Consider the following 24,394-nt stretch of genomic DNA (forward strand, 5'->3'; position numbering starts at 1 on the left):
GCTCCAGACCGATGTCAGAAAAAGTTAATAATTGTATTTCTTGTGGGAAGCAAATACCTCATAAGGACTTTCATTCTTACTGTTTTCCTTGCCTAGGCCCTGACCACGACATTGCTAGTTGTCGGTTTTGTGCTAGATTTAACCAACGCACTATTAAACATCGGTACGATTTTGCATTTCACTATTTTGGCAGAAGATTTAATTACACGATGCCGTTGAATAGCCATCTGACTACCGGAATTCACAAGAAACGCAAAGAAAAGGACAGCCCGGTTCTCAGTGAGGCGCCTTAGCAGCCCCTGACGCCCACTACTTTGGACCTGCAGCTCACTACAGACTCGCACGTGGAGTCTACTAGGCCGCTGGAAGCTCAAGGTATTGGACCTTTGGAGACTATTCCCTCACATGGGTCTGGAGCCGCTGAGCAGGCATCAGCTTCTGAGGGTGTTTTCAGACCTACTCAATTATATATTAAAACTACTCCAGCTACAAAGGCAAAGACTAAAGCACCTTTAAAGACAAAGAAACAAATACAACAGCCTCATGGTCAGGCCTCCATGCCCAAAAAACAGGTGCTCAAAATGGCCAAAGACTTAATTACTTTGATCAGGGGTTCCCATCCCCCTCCTGATAAAAGGCCTAGGCAAGAGACAGAATATGAATCTTCAGATCACGTGTCCATTTCATCTGATTCCTCTTCTGATCAGGAATACTCTCTTCCTCCCTATGAGGATTCCGATGCTGAAGGATCTATCCCTTCAGCCTCTCCTCCAGAGGATTACTCTTTTGGGGAAACCTTGCATACCATGAGGGAACATTTCCATTGGGAGAGCCAAGATTATTCAGAATCTAAGAAAAGGCTTGGAGACTTCCTTTTACTCTCACAACACAGGCCCCTAGCTATTCCACCTGTGTTAGACATTGTAGATGATGTATTTTCAGAGTCCAGTCTGACCCCAAGCTGGACAGGTACTACAGGGTTCCTGACTCTTATAAATTCCTTTTCAAAAACCCTGCTGCTGACCCAGAAACTCTCTCTCAGGGTCCCAAAGGGGTCAAGGCATCCACTGCAAAAAACCCTACCCCCTCTGACACAGATTCTAGGGCATTGGACAGATGGGGGAAGAAGATTTACACTTCTGCTACCTTGGCAATAAGGGCTTTAAATTGTCAGTTTCATATGCTCAAATATCAGCAATATATGATGTCACTGCTTAAACAGAAAATGTTGATAAATTCTGAATGTGCAGAAAACAAAGAAATGCAGGATTTATTGCATGCAGCTGAGCAAGTTGGAAAGCATACTTTGCAATGTGGTTTTGATCCTTTGGAGGCCTCCTGCAGGGCCGCTGTTACGGGTTCTGTCATCAGGAGACATGCTTGGTTAAAGGAACAAAATCTGCCTGACCATGTCAAAGCAAAATTATTAGATGCTGCATTACAGCATGATACCTTGTTTGGTATTAAAGCAGAAGAGGTGTTAAAGAAAATGGAGGACAAAGCTAAATCTATGCAAACGGTTAAGGATTTTTTACAGGTACAACCTCCAAGATTTAGCAGACACTGGACTACAAAGAATTGGTCCTTTCCAGTGTCAGACAGACCACAAAGGGGCAGATACAGACGCCCAAGAGGCAGATCCCAGCCCCAAGGTTCGTACAGGTCTAAACAATGGGGTGCTTCTACCTCCAAAAGTGGAGAAGACAAATCCCAGCCTTACAGGAAACAGTCCCAATGACTTCCCCCTGCCTGCACCAAGCACTTATCTTCTGGAAGCACCTTTAGGGGGAAAACTAGCACTTTTTTCTCAAAATTGGCACATAATAACCCAGGACAAATGGGTCCTAGACATAGCGTCACAAGGCTACAAGTTTCACTTCCATACCCTGCCAAGGGCAAACGGCTGGCCAGACCTGCCAAAACATCAATGGGCAGAGGCACAAAAACAAGTCTTATCCCTCATGGACATGAGAGCCATTCAACAAGTACCAGAGCAAGAGCAGGGACAAGGATTTTATTCAAGACTGTTCTTGGTACCAAGAAAACACAAGACCTGGAGAACAGTACTGGACCTTATATATTCTAAACCCATATCTGGATATACCAAAATTCAAAATGTTGACTCTACAGCAGCTTCTGCCCATGCTGGGCAAGAAGGCTTGGCTTGTGACTTTAGACCTAAAAAAGAGGCATACCTGCATGTCCCAATCAGACAAACATGCAGAAGATACCTCCGATTCAAAGCTGGCTCAATGCACTACCAATTCTCTGCACTGCCCTTTGGCTTATCTACTGTGCCCAGGGTCTTCACAAAGTGCCTGGCACCAGTAATTTCATTCTGCAGACAAAGAGGAATACAATATATCCTTAGTTGGACGACTGCCTCATTCAAGCAGAGAACAAGGACATTCTACTACAGCATCTGGCGTTTGTAAAGAAATTTCTAACAGGCCTAGGGTACACGGTCAACTAAAAGAAATCAAAACTAATACCCTCTCAAGAGATAATATTCCTGGGTGCAAGCTTAAATACAACTGCCCAGATGGTTTATCTCATGCCAGACAAAGGCAACTGACTACATATTTCAAACTGTTGGCAACAAAGGCCCAGTTATCTGCAAGAAAAATTCTGCAGGCTTTGGGCTTCATGGCATCCTGCATTCTACTAATTCCATATGTGAGAATGCATATGAGGAAACTTAAGTGGTACCTAAAATGTGTTTGGGCTCAACATTGCCACAGCCTGGAAACAATAATTACCTTCATTCCCTGCCTGCAGCAGGAGTTTCGATGGTGGGCGAAGGCTTGTCACCAGAACAAGGGACAGCCATTCACTTTACCCCCAGCCAGGCAGACATTAACAACGGATGGATCAGATTATGCCTGGGGGGCCCACATGGCAGGAAGATGTATTCAAGGCACATGGTCTGCAAACCAAATGCATCTGCATATCAATCAAAAAGAGATGCGAGCTGTTCAGAATGCCCTGACAGCCTTCAAGGACCTACTTCATCCAGGACAACTACTGATAGACAGACAACACCACAGTCATGTGGTATATAATCAAGCAGGGAGGCACTCATTTTTACCCCCTTAGCAGACTAGCTATGACTTTGTGGGACACCGCATTGACTTACCAAGTACATCTGCAGGCACAATTCCTGCCAGGAAAGATGTACTCTGGCAGACGAACTAAGCAGAAACCTCATGGATCCCCATGAGTGGAAATTGGATCCACAAGTCTTCAGCATGATAACAAGGAAATGGGGATGCCTGGATATAGATCTGTTTGCCTCTCCTCACAACTACCAACTAAAAAGATTCTGCACAAGGATGTATCACAGACGAGCATGGAAAGTGGATGCCCTATCTTTCAACTGGAAAAACTTAGCAGTATATGCCTTTCCTCCACTGCCTCTCCTCCCCAAGGTACTCCTAAAGGTCAGACAAGGAAGCCAAAGATGATACTGATTGCCCCAGACTGGCTCCGCCAGTACTGGTATCCAATCCTAAGGAACTTGTCTCAATGCCCGGCTTGGACCTTGCCTCAAATACCTCATCTACTGTCTCAACAAAACAATCAGATCCTACACAGCCAACTCAAGACCTTAAATCTGGCAGCATGGCAGATAATGTAGTCATACAAAACGCAACTCTCACTAAAGCTGTGATGGATGTCATTTTGGAGGCCAGAAGGCATAGTACCAGAATATCTTACGCCAGAAAATGGAAGAGATTCTGTGCCTGGAACTAGGCACAAGGAATTGACACAGCTGTACCAAATATTCCTCAGATTTTCCAATACTTAACTGAGATGCTGGACAAAGGCCTATCCTTTTCATCAATTAAAATTCATGCCTCTGCCATTTCGGCTCATTACAATACAGAGCCACCAATCTTTTCTCATCCTTTATTAAGGCAGTACCTCAGAGAAGCCAAAAACTTAAGGCCTCCAAGGAGATCACCTTGTCTAATACCTGCATGGGACCTCAATTATGTTTTGGAAAAACTCACCCTGCCTCCTTTTGAGCCAGCCGCTACAGCTGATCTAAAATTTTTATCTTGGAAAACAGCTCTGCTCCTAACAATAACCTCTGCAAGACTAGTCTCAGAGCTACAGGCACTCATGGCTGTGGAACCTTTTATCATTTTTTATCCAGACAGGGTTTCTCTGAGGACAAACCCGACATTTATGCCCAAGGTAGTGTCCAGTGTGGTCCTTAACCAAACTGTTCATCTGCCTACTTTTTATCCAAACCCACAGAATAAGGGGGAGAGAATTCTGCATTCTTTGGATATACACAGACAGCTACACTTCTACTTGAACAGAACCAAAGCTTTCAGGAAAAACTGAGCAACTACTAGTGGCATATGCTGCAGGATCACAAGGAAAGGCTATCTCTAAGCAGACTATTTCAAAGTGGATAGGCCACTGCATTCGTTTCTGCTATTCACAACATGGCAAGCCAGTGCCTAAGGGCATTAGGCCACATTCAACCAGAGCAGCAGCCACTTCAGCAGCCTTCCTCAGGGGAGTACCAACCAAAGACATTTTAGAGGCTGCTACCTGGAGTTCAGTGCACACCTTTACAAAGCGCTATCATTTACCACTCTACTCTAAATCCAGGGCAGGCTTTGCCACTGCAGTTTTGCAGGACCTCATAGCCGCTCCTAATGCTATTTAGCTCCAGCCTCCCAACCATAGCTTTGGGATTCAACCCAAGTGTAATGACTGCAACAGTGAAACACGAAGAACATAGTACAGTTGTGTACACTTACCATAAATGTAGATGTTCAAGTGTATTCACTGTTGCAGTCCAGGTTACCCACCCACCATCCCCCTTATCTTTGCTGGAACTTATCTGCACTTCTCTAATCTACACAACCTATGTGGTGTATTTGCTTGTAGATGAAGGTATAACATATATTTTGGTGCATGCTTGTTTTAATGGCATATTTTTAACCTACCCTTTTGGGGGCACCTGACATCTGGGGCAAGAAAAACTGAAGAAAATGGCGTTGGCTGCATCTTTTATACCCCTGGCACACTGACGTCAGAGAAGAGGTGACTGCATCCGACGCCGGACCTAGACTTTGGAACTCAGGCCGACTGAGGGTAGCCTGCCAGCAGGATAAACCCGAGTGTAATGACTGCAACAGTGAATACACTCGAACATCTACATTTATGGTAAGTGTACACAACTGTACTTTTTCTCTATGTACCATTGCTGATACTCTCTTTTACCTGTTTAGGTATTTCTGGCTACCATAGTTGATACCCTTTTCTCTTTCTATTTAAAAAAAGATCTTTCCTGTCCTTTTGTGTGTCTCTGTGCGTGCGCTTCTGTCTGTCTGTGCGTGCGCGTCTTTCTGTCTGTGCGTGCGCGTCTTTCTGTCTGTCTGTGTGTGCGCGTCTTTCTGTCTGTCTGTGTGTGCGCGTCTTTCTGTCTGTCTGTGTGTGCGTCTTTCTGTCTGTGTGTCTGTGTGTGCGTCTTTCTGTCTGTGTGTGCGTCTTTCTGTCTGTGTGTGCGTCTTTCTGTCCGTCTGTGTGTGCGCGTCTTTCTGTCTGTGTGTCTGACTTTTATCAGCACTAAGCCTTCTTTTCTTGCATGACTGATAAATCAAGTGTGCCTGTTAAGCCTTCAAAGGGCACTTCTGGCTTTAAGAGGTGCCAGAAGTGCGACAGGAAGATGCCCAATTCAGATGGACATGTCTGGTGTGTGTAATGCCTAAGCTTTGTACACCTGCAGGAAGACTGCACCATCTGTCATGGTTTTTTCTGCCAGGACTTTAACTGAGCAGAGAAACAAGTTGATTTTGAAGGGTTTATTAAAAGAGGACTTCAAAGAGCCCATGTGTGGGTCTAAGACCAAAGTCAGCTCATCCTCCTCCTCTTCTAAACCAAAGAAACATTCCCAATCAGTTCCGACCATTTCCTCAGAACCACTTGAAAAGTTATCCAAACCGCCTACAATGTTGACGGTTCCTTCGGCACTGATAGGCAAGACATACTTGGCACCTACCACAACTTTGGATAAGACAACTACTGCCTTGGCACTAGATGTTTCACCGGTATAGAAACAAACCACATTGATATCGATACCAAGGACAAAGTACTCTCCTTTGGTCAATCCATTTTTGGACTGAACTCTTAGCCTATTCATGGTACTGAGACCACCTAGGTCTCTTTCAGTTTCCGTTCGATCCACTAAAAGCCTCTCAGAGTCAAACATCATGACTGGTGGGCCAGCTCTTGACGGGGGGGGGGGGGATTACTTTCATCTTCAGTTCCCAGCCAAGTCGGCACTGAGACCTGTCTTCCTTTGACACCATTTCACCTTCCTGCTCCAACTCCAGTTGAGTCTTTGGAGCCCCTGGCACCGACCTACCCAGGTCTGACTGTTTCGGTTCTGGTAAGAGCCTTTTATCTGGAACCAAGAATGCCTTGAGCTCCCTCCAGTTTTTCTGAACCAGAGGTCACCTGGGGTTGGAACTTCGTTGCAAGGGGCAGGATTTGACTTCCTTTTTATCGGAACCTTCTGTGCCGCTTGGTGCTTCGGCTTTCATTGGCGTAACCCAGGCGTCTGCTTAGGAGGCCGCCTCCTTGGTGTGGGGTCGAACCACAGATGTTTTGTTTCACTGTTGCAGTCATCACACTTGGGTTATCCTGCCAAGGTTAGCCGTCATTCGTCCCGAATACCAGAGGCTTAGTATTTCTGCGTCTGTTGCTGTTGCTTCAGGACTGACGTCAGGTCATCAGAGGTAAAAAAACGGGCAGCTGACACCATTGCATCAGTCTTTCTTGCCGAGGAGCCCGAAGCAGAAGCAGTTCGCACAAGTGCCAGTCGGCTGCTACCTGAGTTTTTGTTTTCGAAATTGAATCATCTTGAAGTCTTCTAAAGCTAAGTACCCCGTTGGGGTTCCTTTTCTCTTGCTCTAACCGATGTCAGAAAAAGTTAACAATTGTCTCACCTGTGGAAAGCATATACCACACTGTGATTTCCATTCTTACTGCATCACCTGTTTAGGCCAGACCATGACGTACCTCGCTGTCGGTTTTCTGCTTTGTTCTACGCCCGAACCATTAGTCATCAGGCCCTTATAGCTAAATACTTTTGTTCTCGATCTCCATATTCCAAAATGGCTTCGGTAAGCCATTCGACTACCGATCTTTCAAAAAAAGTAAGGATAAAGACAGAGACAGACCGCACAGGTCCAGAACTGCCAACGACTCTTCCGTTAAGCTAGTCGCCAGTTCGCCGGTACTCAGTGAGGTGCTTTTGCAACCCCTGATGCCCACTTTGATGGATTCGCAGGCCGCTACGGAGACCCTTTCAGAGTCTGGTATGCCGCGAGACTCTTCTTTGACTACGGAACCTGCGGATGTCTCTACCTTGGATGGGTCCAAAGCCACTGTGCAGGCACCGCCTTCTGAGGATGTTCTTCACACTATTAATATTCGACACAAACCAACAACTTCTTTCCTGTTTTCAGTTCTTTCTATAACTACCGAGTTTCTAAGGCTGAGTACGAGCTACGCCTAAAAACCAACAACCCAAACTCAAGCGCCTGCTCCCTTGCCACAATCTCAGATGCTTAAAATGGCAGAAGACCTGATCATGCTGATTAGGGGAAGCCAGCCTTCCCCTGCTAAAAGAAAAGGAGACTTGTCCCCAGCAGCTTTGTCTGACCAAGAGTCCAACGACTTTGAGGTTTCTGAATATGAAGACATGTCCTTATCTGCCTATGAGGATTCAGATGCAGAGGAATCCATTACTTCTGCCTTCCCTCCGGAGGATTTTTCTTTTGGTGAAACCCTTGTATACTTTGAGAGAGCATTTCCATTGGGAATGCCAGGATTATCCTCAGTCCAAAAAGTGACTCGGGAATTTTTTTTAGATTTACCACAGCACAGACCCTTGAACTGCGGTGGTGGTGCTGCGGTAGCATTGTCGCCTCACAGTAAGACATTGTCCTGTTTGATTCTCAGCTAGAGCGTCTTCTGTGTGGAGGCATGCGTGAATGGGCATACCTTCGTTGAAGGTTGTGCGTCAGGGCTGGCAGCTCGGCAAGTGCAAATCTACTGCCAATCATTAGCAGACCGGAGTTCTGCTGTGGCGACCCCTAACCGGGAAAAGCCGAAAGACACAACAACCACAGCACAGACCCTTGGCTATCCCTCTTGTTCTGGATGTTGTGGATGATGTCTTTATGGAATCCAGTCTAACTCCTGATACTTTACCCCCCCTGCTCCAAGGAAACCTGACCGGTACTACAGAGTCCCTGATTCTCACAAATTCTCTTCAAAATTCCTACTGCTGACCCAGAGGTCATCTCCCAAGGACCTAAAGGAATAAAAGCAATTACAGCTAAGAATCCCACCCCCTCGGACAGGGATTCCCGAGCTTTAGACAGACGGGGTAAAAAAGTATACACCTCTGCAACTCTCACCATTAGAGCATTGAATTGTCAGTTCCACATGCTGAAATACCAGCAACATACTATGGAACTTGAGTAAAAATTATCTACCTTTCCTGACTGTGCAGAAAATAAAGAATTACAGGAGCTTATGCATTCTGCAAGCCAAGTCAGCAAGCATACCCTGCAAGGTTGGTTTGACACCCTAGAAGCATCTTGCATGGCAACAGTGACAGGTTCTATACTTAGAAGGCATGACTGGCTTAAGGAGCAGACCTTGCCAGACCATGTCAAATCAAAATTATTGGATGCTCCTCTGAACAAGGACAATCTGTTTGACACCAAAGCAGAAGAGGTTTTAAAAAAAAAAAGAAAAGGCGAAGTCTGTGCAGACAAAGATTTTTTGCAAGTGCAGCCTCCAAGATTCAGTAGGTATTGCCCCTCAAAACATTGGTCCTTTCCAGCCCCCTCAAGGCCATCTCAAACTAGACCCAGGGGAAACAGACCCCCCCCCCCCCCGATTACAGTCTCAGGGTATGCAGAGATCTAAGCAATGGAGTACTTCCACTTCTAAACCAGGAAGTGCTATGCCACCCCCCTTAAGGAAAGAATTCACAATGACTTCTCAACTCCACTCCGCACCTCTGCCCAATTGCTCGTGCCCCTAGGAGGAAAACTTGTCCACCATGCAAAAAAACTGGACCTCCATCACCAACGATCGATGGTTCCTCAACATAGTATCCCAGGGGTACATATTTTATTTCCACATGCTGCCAACCCCAAAAGGGTTCCCAGACCTTTCTCCAAACCAGTGGGCAGAGGCACAAAACCAAGTTTAGTCCCTGCTGTCCATAAGGGCAATTCAGCCTGTTCCTGCAGAACAGATAGGCCAAGGTTTTTATTCCAGACTTTTCCTGGTACCCAGAAAGAGGGCAGCAAGGCGCCTAATCTTAGATCTGTCCATTCTAAATCACTTCCTGGTGGTACCAAAATTCAAAATGCTCACCCTACAGCAGCCTCTCCCTATGCTGTCCAAAGATGCCTGGTTAGCCACGCTAGACCTAAAGGAGGCCTATCTGCACATCCCAATCAGGGACTCCTGCAGGAAATATCTGTTTCAGGGCAGGATCTATGCATTATCAGTTCTCTGCACTTCCCTTTGGCTTATCCACTGCTCCCAGAGTTTTCACAAAATGCCTGGCTCCACCCATTCCCTATTATGGACAGAGAAATATTTAAATTTACCTCTACTTGGACGATTGCTGTTCAGGCAGACAGTTAGGAAAAGCTGTTGCAGAACCTGACAATTTGTAAAGGACCTTCTAACCTCCCTGGGGTAACAGCATCCTAGTGGTCTTCCCTACCCAATACAAGTACAAGAAATGCATTTAACTAAATATACTAGACCACTCTTATCTACAGTCAGCATAAAACTTGGGTGAAAATGTAAAATCAATGGACGGATGCCTAAAACTATTCTTTCGTTGTAAAAGCGCATGCTCTACAGCCCCTGCAGGGATATGTCACTTTTCTAACTGATGACATCTGGGGCACATGTGTTGTGGTAGAACAAAGCTGTCTCTTTAGCGACATATCACAGAATAGTTTTAGGCATCCGTCCATTGATTTTATGTTTTCACCTAAGTTTTATGCTGATTGCAGATAGTGGTCTAGTATATTTAAATGCAGAACTTGTACTTCATATTACATAGGGAAGACCACCAGGATGCTTAAGGAGCGCATCTTTCAGCATCAAGGTGATATTAGGAATAATAATTTGCTTAATGCACTTGCTTAACTTGTATCTATGAATGCTGAGCATGTTTTTGAATTTATGGTTTTGCAATTGGTGCCTGTTGCTAAGAGGAGGGGTGACTATAATAACAAAGTTGAGCTTGCTGAACCTAAACTGCTAATAAGAATGCAGGCAGATAAGTCACCAGGACTTAATGGCTCTGTGCCTTTAAAGCCGGAACTTAAGAAGCATAGATGTCATCAGTAAATTGATAATTGGCTGATTTTTTTTTTTTTATTGGCGGTCCTTTTATTTTTGTATTTAAACCCGGTTATTTGCTTTGTATTTTCGATCTGATGAAGCACATATCATGTGAAAGCACTTATCTAGTTTTATCCTTGCTTTTATACAATAAATTTTGTTCATAGGTTCATAGGTATGTACTAGGCTATCTGCCCTAGGGCATTTATAAGCCTAGCCAGAGTGTGTGGCTTTCACCACCCCTTAGGATGAGAATACTATGCCCATTTAGGGTTTAGTTTACTGTGCCTCTGTCTAGTAGTGACACAGAGATGACCCCCGGGGTTAACCTACGATCTCCCATCCACTCGTCAAGATTTCTCTTGAATAGAGTTAGTGAGGGGCTCTGCCTAACATGGATTGGGATTCTGTTCCAGAGTGTAGGGAGCCTCTGGGTTATGAATCTGTCCCTCCAGCACGTCCTATTTATTTCTGTGTTGAGGTTCAAGTCTCTTGTTCTCGTGGCTCTGATGGATTTGGATTTTCTGAGGTGGAGCATGTCCATTAATTCCGGATTGGACATGGCCTTGTACGTCAGGCACAGATCCACCACTGAGTAGGCGGTATGCGACTGAATAGAGCTGGAGTTTCTTCAGTCGGGCAGCATATGACATATGTTTGAGACCCTTTATCCTCTTGGTGAGGAACTTTTGGGGTCTTTCCAACTGCTGCAGGTGTCGGGTAAGATGCATCCCAAATGGGGCATTGTACTCAATCATTGGCCTGATAAGAGAAGAGTACAGGGGCACAATGACCTCTCTTGATCTAGATGTGAAACCCTTCATGATAAGGTGGGCAATATAGAAGGTCTTCCTAACCACTTTGGCAATGTGAGTGTCAAATGAGAGGTTACTGTCAACCTGGGTCCCTAGGTCCCTGATTACCTCTTCCGTACTTAATAGATTACCACATATGTGGTAATTTGTGGGTACCTTGTTTTTCCCAAATGGTATGACTATACATTTTTTGGCGTTCAGCTTAAGGCCATGGCTCTGGCACCAATTATCCGTTTCTATGAGGCCTCTCTGAAGGATGCTTGTGTCCGCTGGAGTATCAATTATGGTGCCCAGTTTGCAGTCATCTGCGAACAGAATCCTCCTATGTTTGCCTGTACCTCGGAAAAATAAATGCCGAACAAGAGGGGTCCCAGGACTGAGCCCTGTGGGACACTGCTTGTGACCGGCTTAGAGTCTGACATAGTTCCAGCAACTCTGACCCTGTGGGTTCTGTCCTTGAGCCAGTTTGCAACCCATCTTGTGACATATGGGTTTACATTTAAGCTGGTGAGTTTGTCTATGATGCCCGAGTGGGGTATTGTCGAAGGCTTTTGCAAGGTCAAGGTAGGCTGTGTGAACTGCCTTACCCTCATCAATGGCCTTAGTGACTGTTTCAAAAAAGTCGACCAAGTTCAAAAGGCAGGATCTGCCCTTGACAAAGCCAAATTGGGTAGGATCCAATGTCTGTAGGTCCCCAATGTCTTTGTTTATGAGTTCCATAATGATCCTCTCCATAGCTTTGCAGACCAGGCTCGTCAAGCTTATGGGGCGGTAATTTCCAGGGTCCGTAGAAGCACCGCCTTTGTGGAGTGGGACCACTGTTGCCGTACGCCACTCTTTGGGTACGTATCCTGTAGTAAGGCTAAGATTAAACAGCAGCCTTATGTGTGGGTTTAGTTCCTCTTGGAGTTCATGTAGCACACAGCCCGGGACACCGTCCGGTCCCATTGATGCTGTGTTTTTAGCTTTAGAGAGGGCGGCTCTCACCTGGGCATCTGAGATGTTAGGGAGGCTACACTCTGCTGGGATAGATATTTCTCCTTTTGGGGGGGAGGGGGAGGAGAAATTTGCACTGAACCTGTCTGCCAGAATGTTGGCAATGTCTGTGGGTTCATTGTATTTTGTGTCATTTCGGACTAACTCTGAGCATATCTGGGAGTTTCCACCCAGGTTTCTAACATAGCTAAAGAAGGCCTTGTGATTGTCTCTTGTGATTTTTCTCTCAAAGTTGGCCTTGGATGATTTTATGAGTGATCGTAGTTTTTTGCTAGTACTGATCAGAGATGCCTTCCCTTTTAGGGATTTTGCTCTGTCATGTAGTAGCTTCCTCCTCCTGTTGTAAAGTTTGTTTATGGCTGGGGTCCACCAGACCGGGTGCCTGCCTTTGGGGGAATGGGTCTTGGTTTTATTTGGGATTGCATGATCCATGCATTCTTGAAGGTGCCCATAGAAGGCATTTGTAAAGGATTCAGCAGTGTGGGTTGTGGTTTCCACTGGCCCAGGGGCCTTGAAGGATACCACTTCAGTCTTAAAAAGTGTGAAGTTGGCTTTTGAGAAGTTCTTCACTGTGGTCTTTTGTGCAGGGGGGGCGGGATGTGGATTTCCAGTGAGATTAATTTATGGTCTGATCTCACCAATGAGGGATATACTTCCGGTGTGGAGCATTTTGTCCCCATGTTTGTGATGATCAGGTCTAGTATATTATCTCCTCTTGTGGGAATGGTGACTAGTTCCATCGCATTTGAGTTTATGAATTCTAGGAACCTTTGGGCTAGGGTGTTGGGGCTTGAGTAATGTTCCCAGTCTGTTTGGGTAGTTGAAGTCTCCCAATATGATGGTATCTGGAGAGACATTCATACTCTCCAGTGTCTTCAGGAAGGCTGTGTGGGGTTCCTGAGTTTGAGAGGGTGGTCTGTAGCATGCTACAAACTGTATGGCAGTTTTGCCTATGGTTAGTTGCACCTGGATGGTCTCCGATGCTTCGTGCGTTGCCACTAACCTGGAGGTGTGGGTATCTTTGATGAATATGGATACTCCCCCTCCTTTTGTGGTTCGGTCCAAGTTTTGGGGCCGGAAAGCATGATATGAGGTAAAACCTGATAGTGCTGGGGTGCTCTCAGGAGCCTTGAACCAGGTTTCAGTCACTGCACAGACATCAATGTTCTCCATACTGAGGAGGGCTTCGAGAGCGTGCATCTTGAGGTTTAGACTTCTGGCATTGAGCAGCATTACCCTTAGTTTTTTCCACTTGTGTTTTCTAGGGAGGTAGGTTTGTCATTTGAGCCTTGCCTAAAAAAGGCACTATGGGGGTGGCAAGAGCCTTGGCCAATATCCAGAAGCCCAGGGGTGACGGGTGCAAGCCATCCCTTGCGAAGCAGCGTGGCTTGTCAAGCATGTCATCCCAAGCAGACAGACATTGGATCCCCTTAGAATGACACCAGTAATTAAGCCAATTATTAAAACTGATCATTTTGTCTTTGTACTGTGGCATCATTCTTGGTGAGGGTAAGATGCTGCTCAGGGTCAGGGTCATACCGGCCTGGGCTACATAATCAGAGAGCTCCTCTGTCTCTTTTCATGTAGTCCAGGGAGGTATGTCTCAGGTCGTTCACACTGGCATGTACAATGACTGAGTCATATTTGTACTTGCTGTGGAGTGACCTGAGTGCTTGTGTTATGTGGCGGATTCTAGCGCCCGACAGGCAGCTTACTGTGACCTTTTCCTTGTTCAGTCTGGTGAGCGGGCCGTCAGTGTGTCTGACTATGGAGTCACCTATTACAAGTGTGTCTGGCATGTTGTTTGGCCTTAAGGGCTGTGACTGTTTAGCACACTTACTTTGTGAACTATGTGTTGCATGTGCTATGTCTTGAGGTGGCGGTTGCTTGGGTGTCTGCTTTGGAGGCCTCTGTTGTTTTGGTAGATTTTTAATCAGCGCCTCCGAGTATATTTTTGTGTGTTTGTGTTTGGTTTGCAGTTGTGATAGTTCTATGTGAGACTGGGTTTGTGGTGTGCGTGGTTACCTTCTCCTCCTGACTTGTCTTGCCAGTACTGAGTTGAGAGAGCTCAGCCTCCAGTTTGGCTATATATAGTTGCATCTCTTGCATATATTTGTATTTGTTGGGAGGAGGAGAGGGTTGTCTGTGTACATGAGGCAATTGTAACATTGCCTCAAGATTCCCAAATTCATCAGCTGAACAGGAGAGGACGCCAGCAACTGACCCTTCGACATGCTAGAATAGTGAAAAAGATTGCTGTGTAACTGAGTCAGAAAGGACCTATAGGGAAATGGGTACTCAAGGGAATTTAGGTGAATGAAGTACTTTCTTTTGTTTACGAGTGTTTTGCCTGTATAAAAAATGCTTTAGGAGCAAGTGCTGAGCTTTTCAGATAGAGAATAGGCTGTTTAGATTGCAAGTAGAGCAGTTCTAAGGGAAAAATTGAAGAGCAGACTTTACGGAGCCAGAAATAGTTTAAACTTGATTAACCGGCGCTGCCCGATGCTGCTCTATGAGCAACTTTGCGCAAAAACGGGCTTTATGCTCTCAGCTGTGGTGGTCACTTGGAGTTTACATATTTTGCTGAATTTCTGTACTCGTTTGGGCGACCTTTGGCTGTTTTTGGTAATTTTCATTTGCATATCTCCTTTTCTAAAGAAAGCTATGAGGTTGAAGAACACAATCTTCATTGCCCCATTCTGGCCGTGACAAGTTTGGTTTCCCTTCATTTGGCCTCGCATGCTTCAGAAACCTTGGATTCTGGACCCAGCTCCAGATGTGTTCTGTCATCCAGAAGGAGTGGTTCATCGGAATCTCCAACATGTCAAGCTCACTGCATGGTTTTTTCAGTTCACACGATTGCCAGGCTTTCTTCTCCCATCCGTCGTATCATTTTGGTCCATCACAAACCTTCTACTTGGAAACTGTACCAGAGTAAATGGGAAAACTTTTCTAGATGGGCTCTTAAGAATGATCTGGACCCTTTTACAGTCCCCTTGCGTAAAGTATTGGACTTTCTAGCAGTTCTTTATCAGTCTGGCTCTTCAGTCTCTACAATTCGAGTCTGTGTAGCCGCGTTATCTAATTTCTATACTGGTTTCAATGGTTCTTCATTTATGTCGCATAAACTTTATAAAGCCTTTTTGAAGGGATTTTTTTGAAGGGAATCCTAATTTAAGGCCTGAATTTAAAGAGCCCATTGGTCCATGGAATTTATCCCCAGTGCTACAATCTCTTACTCTTTCATCTTTTTGAACCTTCAGCTACTTGTGACTTAAAATTTCTGACTTGGAAAACATTTTTAGTAGTATCACTTTTGCAAGAGCATCGGAAATTCAAGCTTTGTCCTGCAACCCCCCCCCCCCCATAATATTTCACAAAGACAGGGTTTCCCTCATAACTAGTCCTTCCTTCTTGCCAAAGATAGTTTCAGAATCTAATATCAGTCAAGCATTGCACCTACCAGTCTTTTTCTCTAACTTCTCCTATAAGGGAGAGTATTGTCTGCATTTATTAGACGTTCATAGACAATTATGTTGTCTTCACAGAACAAAGGATTTCAGAAAATCTGACCAACCATTTGTTGCCTTATCCTTACTTTCCTTAGGTAACCCAGTTTCCAAGGTTACCTTGGCTAAATGGCTTAGAGTTTGTATCACATTTATCTGTCATTCAAGGGGACTTCACCCTCCAAGCCCTGTGAAAGCGCACTCAACTAGAGCTGCAGCAGCTTCTGCCATTTTTCATGCCAGAGCTTCTTTAGTTGACAGTTGTGCAGTAGCCACATGGTCTTCTCATACTTTTAATACCCATTATAAATTGGACCAGGTCTCTAGGGGATGTGCATCATTCAGTTTAATGGTGCTTAGGAATATTCTTCTGTGAGACCTCCCAAGATTCAGGTAGCTAGGGACTCTGTCCCACAGTCAAGGATTTTGTAAAGATTGACAACATCAGATAAAGAAATTGTCTTACCATAACGTTCCATCTGTGTTGTTGATCTTCACTAATTCTTGACATTCCCCCCTCCTTCCCGCCAACCTGGGACTCTTAGTGGATTGAATTTTTCTGAGACTGGCTTCATAATAGGGACACAGATCTGGTCTCCTTTTTTTTTTTTTTTTTTCATTGCAATTTATTATCGGTCTTCCACTAGTTTAGGCAAACTCAGTCGGAGGTGATTTAGAGAGGAGCATTATGGGTAGTGCCTGGCTCGAGAGTTTGGAAGGCACAAGCTGAAGTAAACGGCTGAGTCGGTTCTGAGGCTTTGAACCAAGCCCACAGTCAAAGATCAGTGAAGGTTGACAACACAGATGGAACATTATGGTAAGACATAACTTCTGTTTTTTTGGTTATGTGTTTTTGTTTTTGTGTAATTGTGTGTATGTTTGTACATCGAGTTTGGAGAAACATAATTTCGCTCAGCTGTGTGCACATTGTGCTATGGTTGAATGACAAAGTTTGGCCTTGACCTTAACAAGACTAGTTTGGCTGCAGCAAGGACTTCTTTGCACACTTCACACTTTTACAAGATGGACCTGGGGGTCACATCCAGCATACTAGTTCTTCATGTGGGGCTGCTGTCATCAGTTGGATCCTTTCCTGAGTCCATCCAGGAGAGCAAACTAGGGACTTGTTTCCGATAGTTGAAGATGATGGGCAAGATCACCATGAATTCAGACGTTATGCATGTACCTTAATGGTTTGTATGAGTGATCTGCAATCCATTTTGTTCAATCTCATATATGTAAAATGATTACATAATGAAAAAGCACTTGCCTGAGAGAACAAAAAAATCCAATCTAAAAAGAAAGCAAAAAATAAAACACTGATTTATACAGGGGGCAAGCATGTTAAGGCATTGGTGTCTTAAGTGGGCAAAACCAGGGGAAAATGTTTGCGGTTTCAAACTTTTGCTATTTTGAACTGCAACCAATAAGCTATTTTCTTTATGATATTCATGATCTATAGAAAAGAATGACCCATTTCTGCTCATCAGGAATAGTTTGATGCTGTCAAGACATTTCGGTTTAGATGCCACAGACAAGCTGTTTTTCCTAGACACTGCTGTGGCAACCAAGTGCATCCACTTACAAGAAAAAATGTTCCTTAGCTTGAGAAATAACCATCATGAAATCAGTTTTGATACCATTTTATTTTTAGGTAAGGAACCAAAATCACAAAACATGAGCAATACTGAATAAATGATGATGAACAGAACATTAACTGCAGTACTGAATTTTTTATAGACAGTAATTCTTGGAGTTTATCCTGTGCAAACAAACTACTTGGAGAGGTATTGACAGATTTTGTTTTAAATATGTATGCAGCAGTAATTTACCACATATAAATATTACTGTAGATTATGCTAATGCAAGTCGCACTTCACATGAATTGACTTCTCTGCTGAGTGGCTTTTGTTTCCTTAAGTCAAGTGGCCTAATTCTTGTAGTCTCTATGCTTGTCATTCATGGGTTTTCACTTAAAATTTACAACAAAAGTGTTATTACCTACATAAAAATTGTATTGTAGTTCTACAGACGCTCCATCTCCCACAAGTTGTTTCTTTAATTGTCCTTTAGTAGTGTGTGCAGCAAGGAACCTGCTTTGACTGCCATTTTTCAACTTCACTAGTGAGGTGATGCTTCCCATCTGTATGTTTCTTGAAAAAAATATTTAATAGTAACATGTCAGTAAACTTAATGTTTCTCTTTCTCTTAGGTTTTGTCGTTTTTGCAACACTAGTAATCATTGTGTCATTGATGATGATTTTTGTGGTAGGACCACGCCATGGACAGACAAACATTCTTGTTTATATCACAATCTGCTCAGTCATTGGAGCATTGTCAGTCTCTTGTGTAAAAGGACTGGGCATTGTTATAAAGCAGCTAATTGCAGGAAAACCTGTACTTCGACATCCTTTGTCCTGGATAATGCTGCTAAGTCTTGTGGCCTGCGTAAGTACTCAGATCAACTATTTAAACAAAGCCTTGGACATTTTTAACACCTCTGTTGTGACTCCCATATATTACGTGTTCTTCACATCTTCAGTGTTGACTTGTTCTGCTGTTCTTTTCAAAGAGTGGCAACACATGGACAGTAAAGATATCATTGGCACTTTCAGTGGCTTCATCACAATCATTGTGGGCATTTTTCTGCTGCATGCCTTTAAGGATGTCAATTTGACACTGGCAAACCTTCCTGTTTCCATAAGGAAGGAAGACCAGACTGCTGCAAATGGAACTGTAGTAAGTATGTATGGAAGATTTAATCATGAGAAGGACAGCCATACACTTGAAAATGGGATTGATGTGCATATAAAAGAGGCCATTTCTTCTAGAAGAAATGGAAACCTGTCACCATTGTAAAAGCAAAAGATTACCAGCATCCATGGAAATTAAATCTTTCTAAGATATGAATTTGAGTCCATTACCAGTCAGTTCCCTCTCAGCTTGGAGCAGTGTTTTATGTTTTCTGGAGGCAATCAGAAGCATTTTTTTTGTCTGAGAGGTAGTGCTTGGGATGATTGGCCTGGACCAGTGAATATTAGTTTTAATCTGCATTACCCATTTATTTTTTTACTTTTGAAATCTGTAAATGTTTATAGTTTGTTCTTGCTTTTAACTATTTAACCTTGTAAATATGTAAATATTTTGATTCTTTTTAAATTTATTTGATTATTCCTGAACAGGGAAATAATGCACCAGTGCCTATTTTAAATGTATATCTATAATAAATTGTAAATGACTTTAATTATCTCTCTTCTTTGAGTGGAATGTTCTTAAATCAGAGGGTGTGTGTGTGTATGTGTATTTGTGTGTGTATGTGTGTGTGTATATATATATATATATATATATATATATATATATATATATATATATATATGTGTGTGTGTGTGTATGTATGTGTGTGTGTATGCATATGTATATAATTTTTTTTTTAATTCCCAATGGATTTCTAACATTCATTATGAGAATGTTATTTCCTTACTATTTAGAAAACTGGGAATAGCACCTGACTATGCAAATTATTGTACAAAGATTTAAAAGTTAGTTTATGTATCGGCCATGAGATGATCAGACAAAGGTATTGCATCAAAACGCCAAACTGCTCATTCTGTACTTGCTCCAGGAATTACCCCAGAGCAGAGTAAACTAAATGCAAGTGTTTTTGCAGGGTGAAGCAAGCCCCCTCCCAACACCCCCTGCTAATTGGTATATACTAACTCCAAGATTGCACAATCCAGGGGAAAGGGAGTGTTCTCCTACCCTGGGATTGTTGGTCTCACACCTGTTGACTGCTTGAGTCGACCAAACAGATGATGCTGATAGTTCAACAAACTGCCCGAAACAGATATATGAATAAATGATCAAGTGATGCCTCATGGAAGGCCTAAACGTACGGATTGAAAAATATTTGGTCTGATATACATAGACTTTTTGGTTCAGTTTCTTGAGGGTTTTTTTTGTGTTAACTGTATGTTTTGTGGCTCATTTTATGATCATCTTTCCCACCTGCTTATGTAACTACAAGAGTTGCAACAAATTTAGACACCTCTTTTAAGAAACTGTGTCAGAAGTGACGAACTTCATGACACCCATGCAGACGGGAACTAAAAGTTCGACTGCCTAATCCTACATTAAGGCACTGTACGAGCACATACACTCATGCATGAATCATGCCATCCCAAATAGAACCAAGATGCTCTCCTCCAAAAAAAGGAAGCCAATCTGGTGGTCCCCTGCCATAAACAAACTTTACAACAAAAGGAAGAAACTGTTGCAGAAAAGTGGAAATTCCCAGGATGCAAAAAACTCCCTTACCAGCCTCAGTAAGAAGCTGAGATCCCTCATAAAATCCTCCAAAGCTAGTTATGAAAATAAAATTGCCAAAGATTCCAAAGACGGCCACAAGGCATTCTATAACTATGTCAAGAATCTAAATGGCAATGCTCAGATCTACTCTGGGCTACAACAGAATGGCATTAAATATACTGTTCCCAAGGATATTGCCAATATCCTGGCAGATCAATTCAGTGCCAACTTCACCCCCCTCTTACCCCCTAAATGGCCCATCTCAATACCGGAAGATTGCCAAATTCCGGTAATAACAGCCACACAGGTAAAAAACGCACTCTCCAAAAGCTAAGAATACAGCATCCATGGGACCAGATGACATCCCAGGCTGTGTACTGCATGAACTACAAAACAAACTGGCACCTCACCTAAGTGTCATGTTTAATCATAGCCTCACCTCAGGCTTTGTGCCCACTGAGTGGTGCACAGCTACAGTTATCCCATTCCACAAGGGGGGATCCACCTTGGATCCCGGGAACTACTGCCCCATCAGTCTGATGAGCCTGATCTGCAAGGCCATGGAACGTATTATCATGGAACTTATAAACAAAGACATTGGCAACCTTCAAACACTGGACCCCACCCAGTTTGGGTTTGCAAAGGGCCAATCTCGTCTCCTGAACCTGATTGACTTCTTCGAATCCATCTCCAGAGCTGTGGATGAGGGTAAGGTGGTCCACACAGCCTATCTGGACCTCACCAAGGCCTTTGACAGCATCCCCCACTCTGGAATCTTAGACTTACTAAGCTGGGCATTAATCCCTATGTCACTTGATGGGTTGCCAACTGGCTTACTGACAGAGCCCACATTGTAAAAGTAGCTGACTCCAAATTCAGCTCCAGACAAGTGGAGTACCTCAGGGTTCAGTCCTAGGACTGATCTTGTTTGGCATCTACTTCTCTGAAGTACAGACCAACACTAAAGGACTCTGGCTAACAAAATTTGCGAATGACTGCAAACTGGGAGCCAGTATTGAATCCCCAAATGATGTGGATACTCTACAAAAGGGCCTTACAGAAACCGATGCTTGGTGCCAGAGCCATGGGCTCAAGCTCAATGCCAAGAAATGTATATTTAACCCCTTTGGGAAAAACATGTACCCCTGAATTACCACATAGGTGGCAGTACACTATACATCAAAGTGTGATAAGAGACTTAGGGACACAGGTGGACAGTAGTCTCCCCTTCAATGACCACATTGCCACAACAGTCAGAAAATCCTTCTATGTGGCACACCTCATCACCAAGGGCTTTTCATCCAGAAAAAAGGTCGTTGTCCCACTGTACTCATCCCTCATTAGACCCATTATAGAATACAACACTCCATTTGGTATGTACCTCTCAAGACATCTGCAACAACTGGAAAGGCTGCAGAAATACCTCACTAAAAGAATCACAGCCCTAAAGCAGATGCCCAACGCTGACTGCCTTAAACTCCAGCTATACTCTATTGCATATTGTCTACTCAGAGGCGATCTTTGCTTAACATACAAGGCCATGTCAATCCCAGAGCTGTTGGACATGCTACACTTGAAGAAATCCAAATCCCTCAGAGCCACGTGTTCCAGGGATCTAAACCTTGTCACAATAAACAAAACATGCTGGAGGGATAGGTTCCTGACCCAGAGACTCCCCAGACTCTGGAATAGACTGCCCATACATGTCAAACAGAGCACCTCTTTGGCCCTCTTCAAAAGGAGCCTTGATGATTGGTTGAGAGAAAGGAAATTCACCCCGGGGATCATGTCAGTCGCCCTGCTAGACAGGGGTCCAGGGAAGTAAATAGTGTGGGAAGAAATAGCCAGGGAATTGTTATGGCTAGGCTTGTATAGGCCCTAGGGCCGATAGCCTAGTACCAACATATGAACATATGTTTTGGGAATGTAATGAGTTGAAACTTAAAAAAATTCCCTACATAGAACTCTGTCAGAAATATTGGATGATCAAATGTCTGTAACTAAGGAAATTATTTTTTGAGCTGTGATACAGGATCTGAATTATCTAGACATAGTAAGGACTTAAGTTAAATTCCAATGGCTGCCAAAAAAAATAATAGTAATAATTACTAGAAAATCATAGTCTGTCTAAACCAACTGTATTTGAAGTATTGACTATTCCAACAGAGATAAAAGAAGTGGGATCTTTAAAAAAAGGTTGGAGCAAATTGCATAGAAATAAAATGAAATTGTGGGAACAATACATGCAGAATTATGTTTTGGAGGAGTGAGGTTTAAGTTAAGGCAAGACTTGATCAATTTATGTAATGTTGGATTAATAATTATACAAAAAATGTGTGTGATGTATGTTTGCAACTGGGAATATATTAGTGTGCTTTGTTTTCTTTTATATAAATAGATGTTTCCTGTGTCTTTATATAAATGGATGTTTCCTGTGTCTTAACTGATAACTTAGTAAAGGTGTTAAAAATGTTGGCAACTGCCTGAAACCAGAGATTTCAAAGGTGGCTACCATCCCTAGAATCATGCCTAAGGTGCCTAAAACTTGGACATCTGCCATCTTTCCCCAGCCTGTGCTGGGTAGGACCTCTTCCAGAACCTGATGAGATTGAAGCAGGACTTCTTGCATTCCCTGAAGAATATGCAGCTTCACATAGATTGACATCAGTGTTGGGGGTCCCTCAATTAGGAAAGGAAAGGCATTCCCCTGATCAGTCTATTTTCATACTCAGACGCAGATGAGCCTGCTTATGCTGATCACACATTCTCCCTCCTTTCCTATACATCTGGTACTGAAGATACCTTATCTTCTGTATTCCTGGCAAAGTATTTCTCATTTAGAGACAACTTCATTAGAATGACATGGGATGCTAAGGACTATTCAGATGCTAATCAGTCATGTAGAGAATTTCTGCAACCACTTATGATTAAACCTTTAGCTGATTTTTTAGTCACTGAAGCTTTGGAGTATGCATTTACCAGTGCAAGCTATGGAATATCATTCCTATCCCTCTGCTCCCAGAAAGTTTAACCACTTTTATAGGGCTGTGGACCCCTATAAATACCTATGCAAGAATCCAACTCCAAATCCAGCTATGGTGCCTGGATGGCAAGGGATCCTCTGGGGCTGCAACCAAAAACTCAGTTCCCAATGACAGTGAAACTATGGTTCTTGAAGAGCTGAAGAAGAAATTTACACCTCTGCCATCCTGGTCTTCAAGGCTCTGAATTTCCTTACTCAAAAGCTTAATTTCCAAAGGGCACACTTGTCTCAACTTAAGGCCGAGCATACTTGGAATAGAAACCGGAGAGAGAAAGTGCTGAATTTTTGCACCCTCTTTTTCCCAGGTTAGCAATCACTTTTACATTTGTGGTGGTGATGCAGTGGAGGCATCACCCAGGCAATAGTTATAGGGTCATTTATGAAGAAACGTAGAGCAGTTAAAATCTCAACTTCTTAATGCCTTTATTGGACAGTGATTTACTATTTGAGCCCATGCTGAGCAGGTGTTTAAAAAGCTGGAGGGAAAGGGCTATGCATTCAGTGAAATAGCTGTTTAACTCTTATACACACACACACACACACACACACACACACACACACACACACACACACACACACACACACACACACACACACACACACACACTATGAACAGTAGGACTTGCCCACTAAAACTGGCACTTGTACCAGAAGTAGGATAAAGGGAAGCAACCAAAGGTTAAGAAAGACAATTTCAGAAGAAAATGGCAAGCTGACCAAAAGGGGAGACCTGTGGCCGTCAAGGTCAAGATACCACAAGGGAGCAGCAACAGCTCAATGGAAATCCTCCCCACCCCTTAAATTCCACCACAGTCTGAAACCCTTTCCAAAGGAGTCCTATTGGACTAGTTTTAAGAATGGGAAGAAGTCGAACAAAATGCCAGGATCCTGAGACATGGTTACTGACTCCAGTTCATAAAACCACCATAGTTCTTGGATATTTTCTCTAGTACTCGGTGAACAAAGCCATCTCATAAAAGCAATATTGCAAGAGCTCCTATATCAACAGGTCATGCAGAGAGTGCCAGATTGAGAGGAAGTTACCGGGTTCTTTTCAAGGTTATTCCTAGTACCTAGAAAGGATCGGCAGTGAAAGCTATCTTAGACCAAGCAAGGATAAACAAATTTTTAAGATTACCAAAGTTCAAAATGCTAATTTTGCAGGCCCAACCCACCTGTTCTTTTTCTTTACACCTGTGTGGTTACCCTGGATCTCATCAATGCTTACCTTCACATACCTATGACCAGGTTACATAGGCAGTCCCATTGTTCAAAGTGGGGTACCTGTTACCAATTTACTTTCTTAACCTTTG

The 24,394-nt window shown here is 43.5% G+C and overlaps 1 protein-coding gene across 2 annotated transcripts in view; it reads left to right on the plus strand.

Annotated features, from left to right (window-relative positions):
• The window catches only part of NIPA2 (NIPA magnesium transporter 2), a 276,819-nt gene extending 257,842 nt beyond the window's left edge, over window positions 1-18,977 (plus strand). For both annotated transcript variants that reach the window (XM_044072060.1, XM_044072061.1), the window contains one exon: window positions 17,946-18,977. In XM_044072060.1, coding sequence (XP_043927995.1) covers window positions 17,946-18,592 — 647 coding nt within the window. In that variant the 3' untranslated portion in view covers window positions 18,593-18,977. The remainder of the gene's footprint in view (window positions 1-17,945) is intronic.
• The last annotated feature ends 5,417 nt before the right edge of the window (window positions 18,978-24,394 follow it).

The sequence above is a fragment of the Protopterus annectens genome, chromosome 5.part0 (assembly GCF_019279795.1).
Source record: "Protopterus annectens isolate FY-2018-M chromosome 5.part0, PAN1.0, whole genome shotgun sequence".
Classification (NCBI taxonomy): Eukaryota; Metazoa; Chordata; order Ceratodontiformes; family Protopteridae; genus Protopterus; species Protopterus annectens.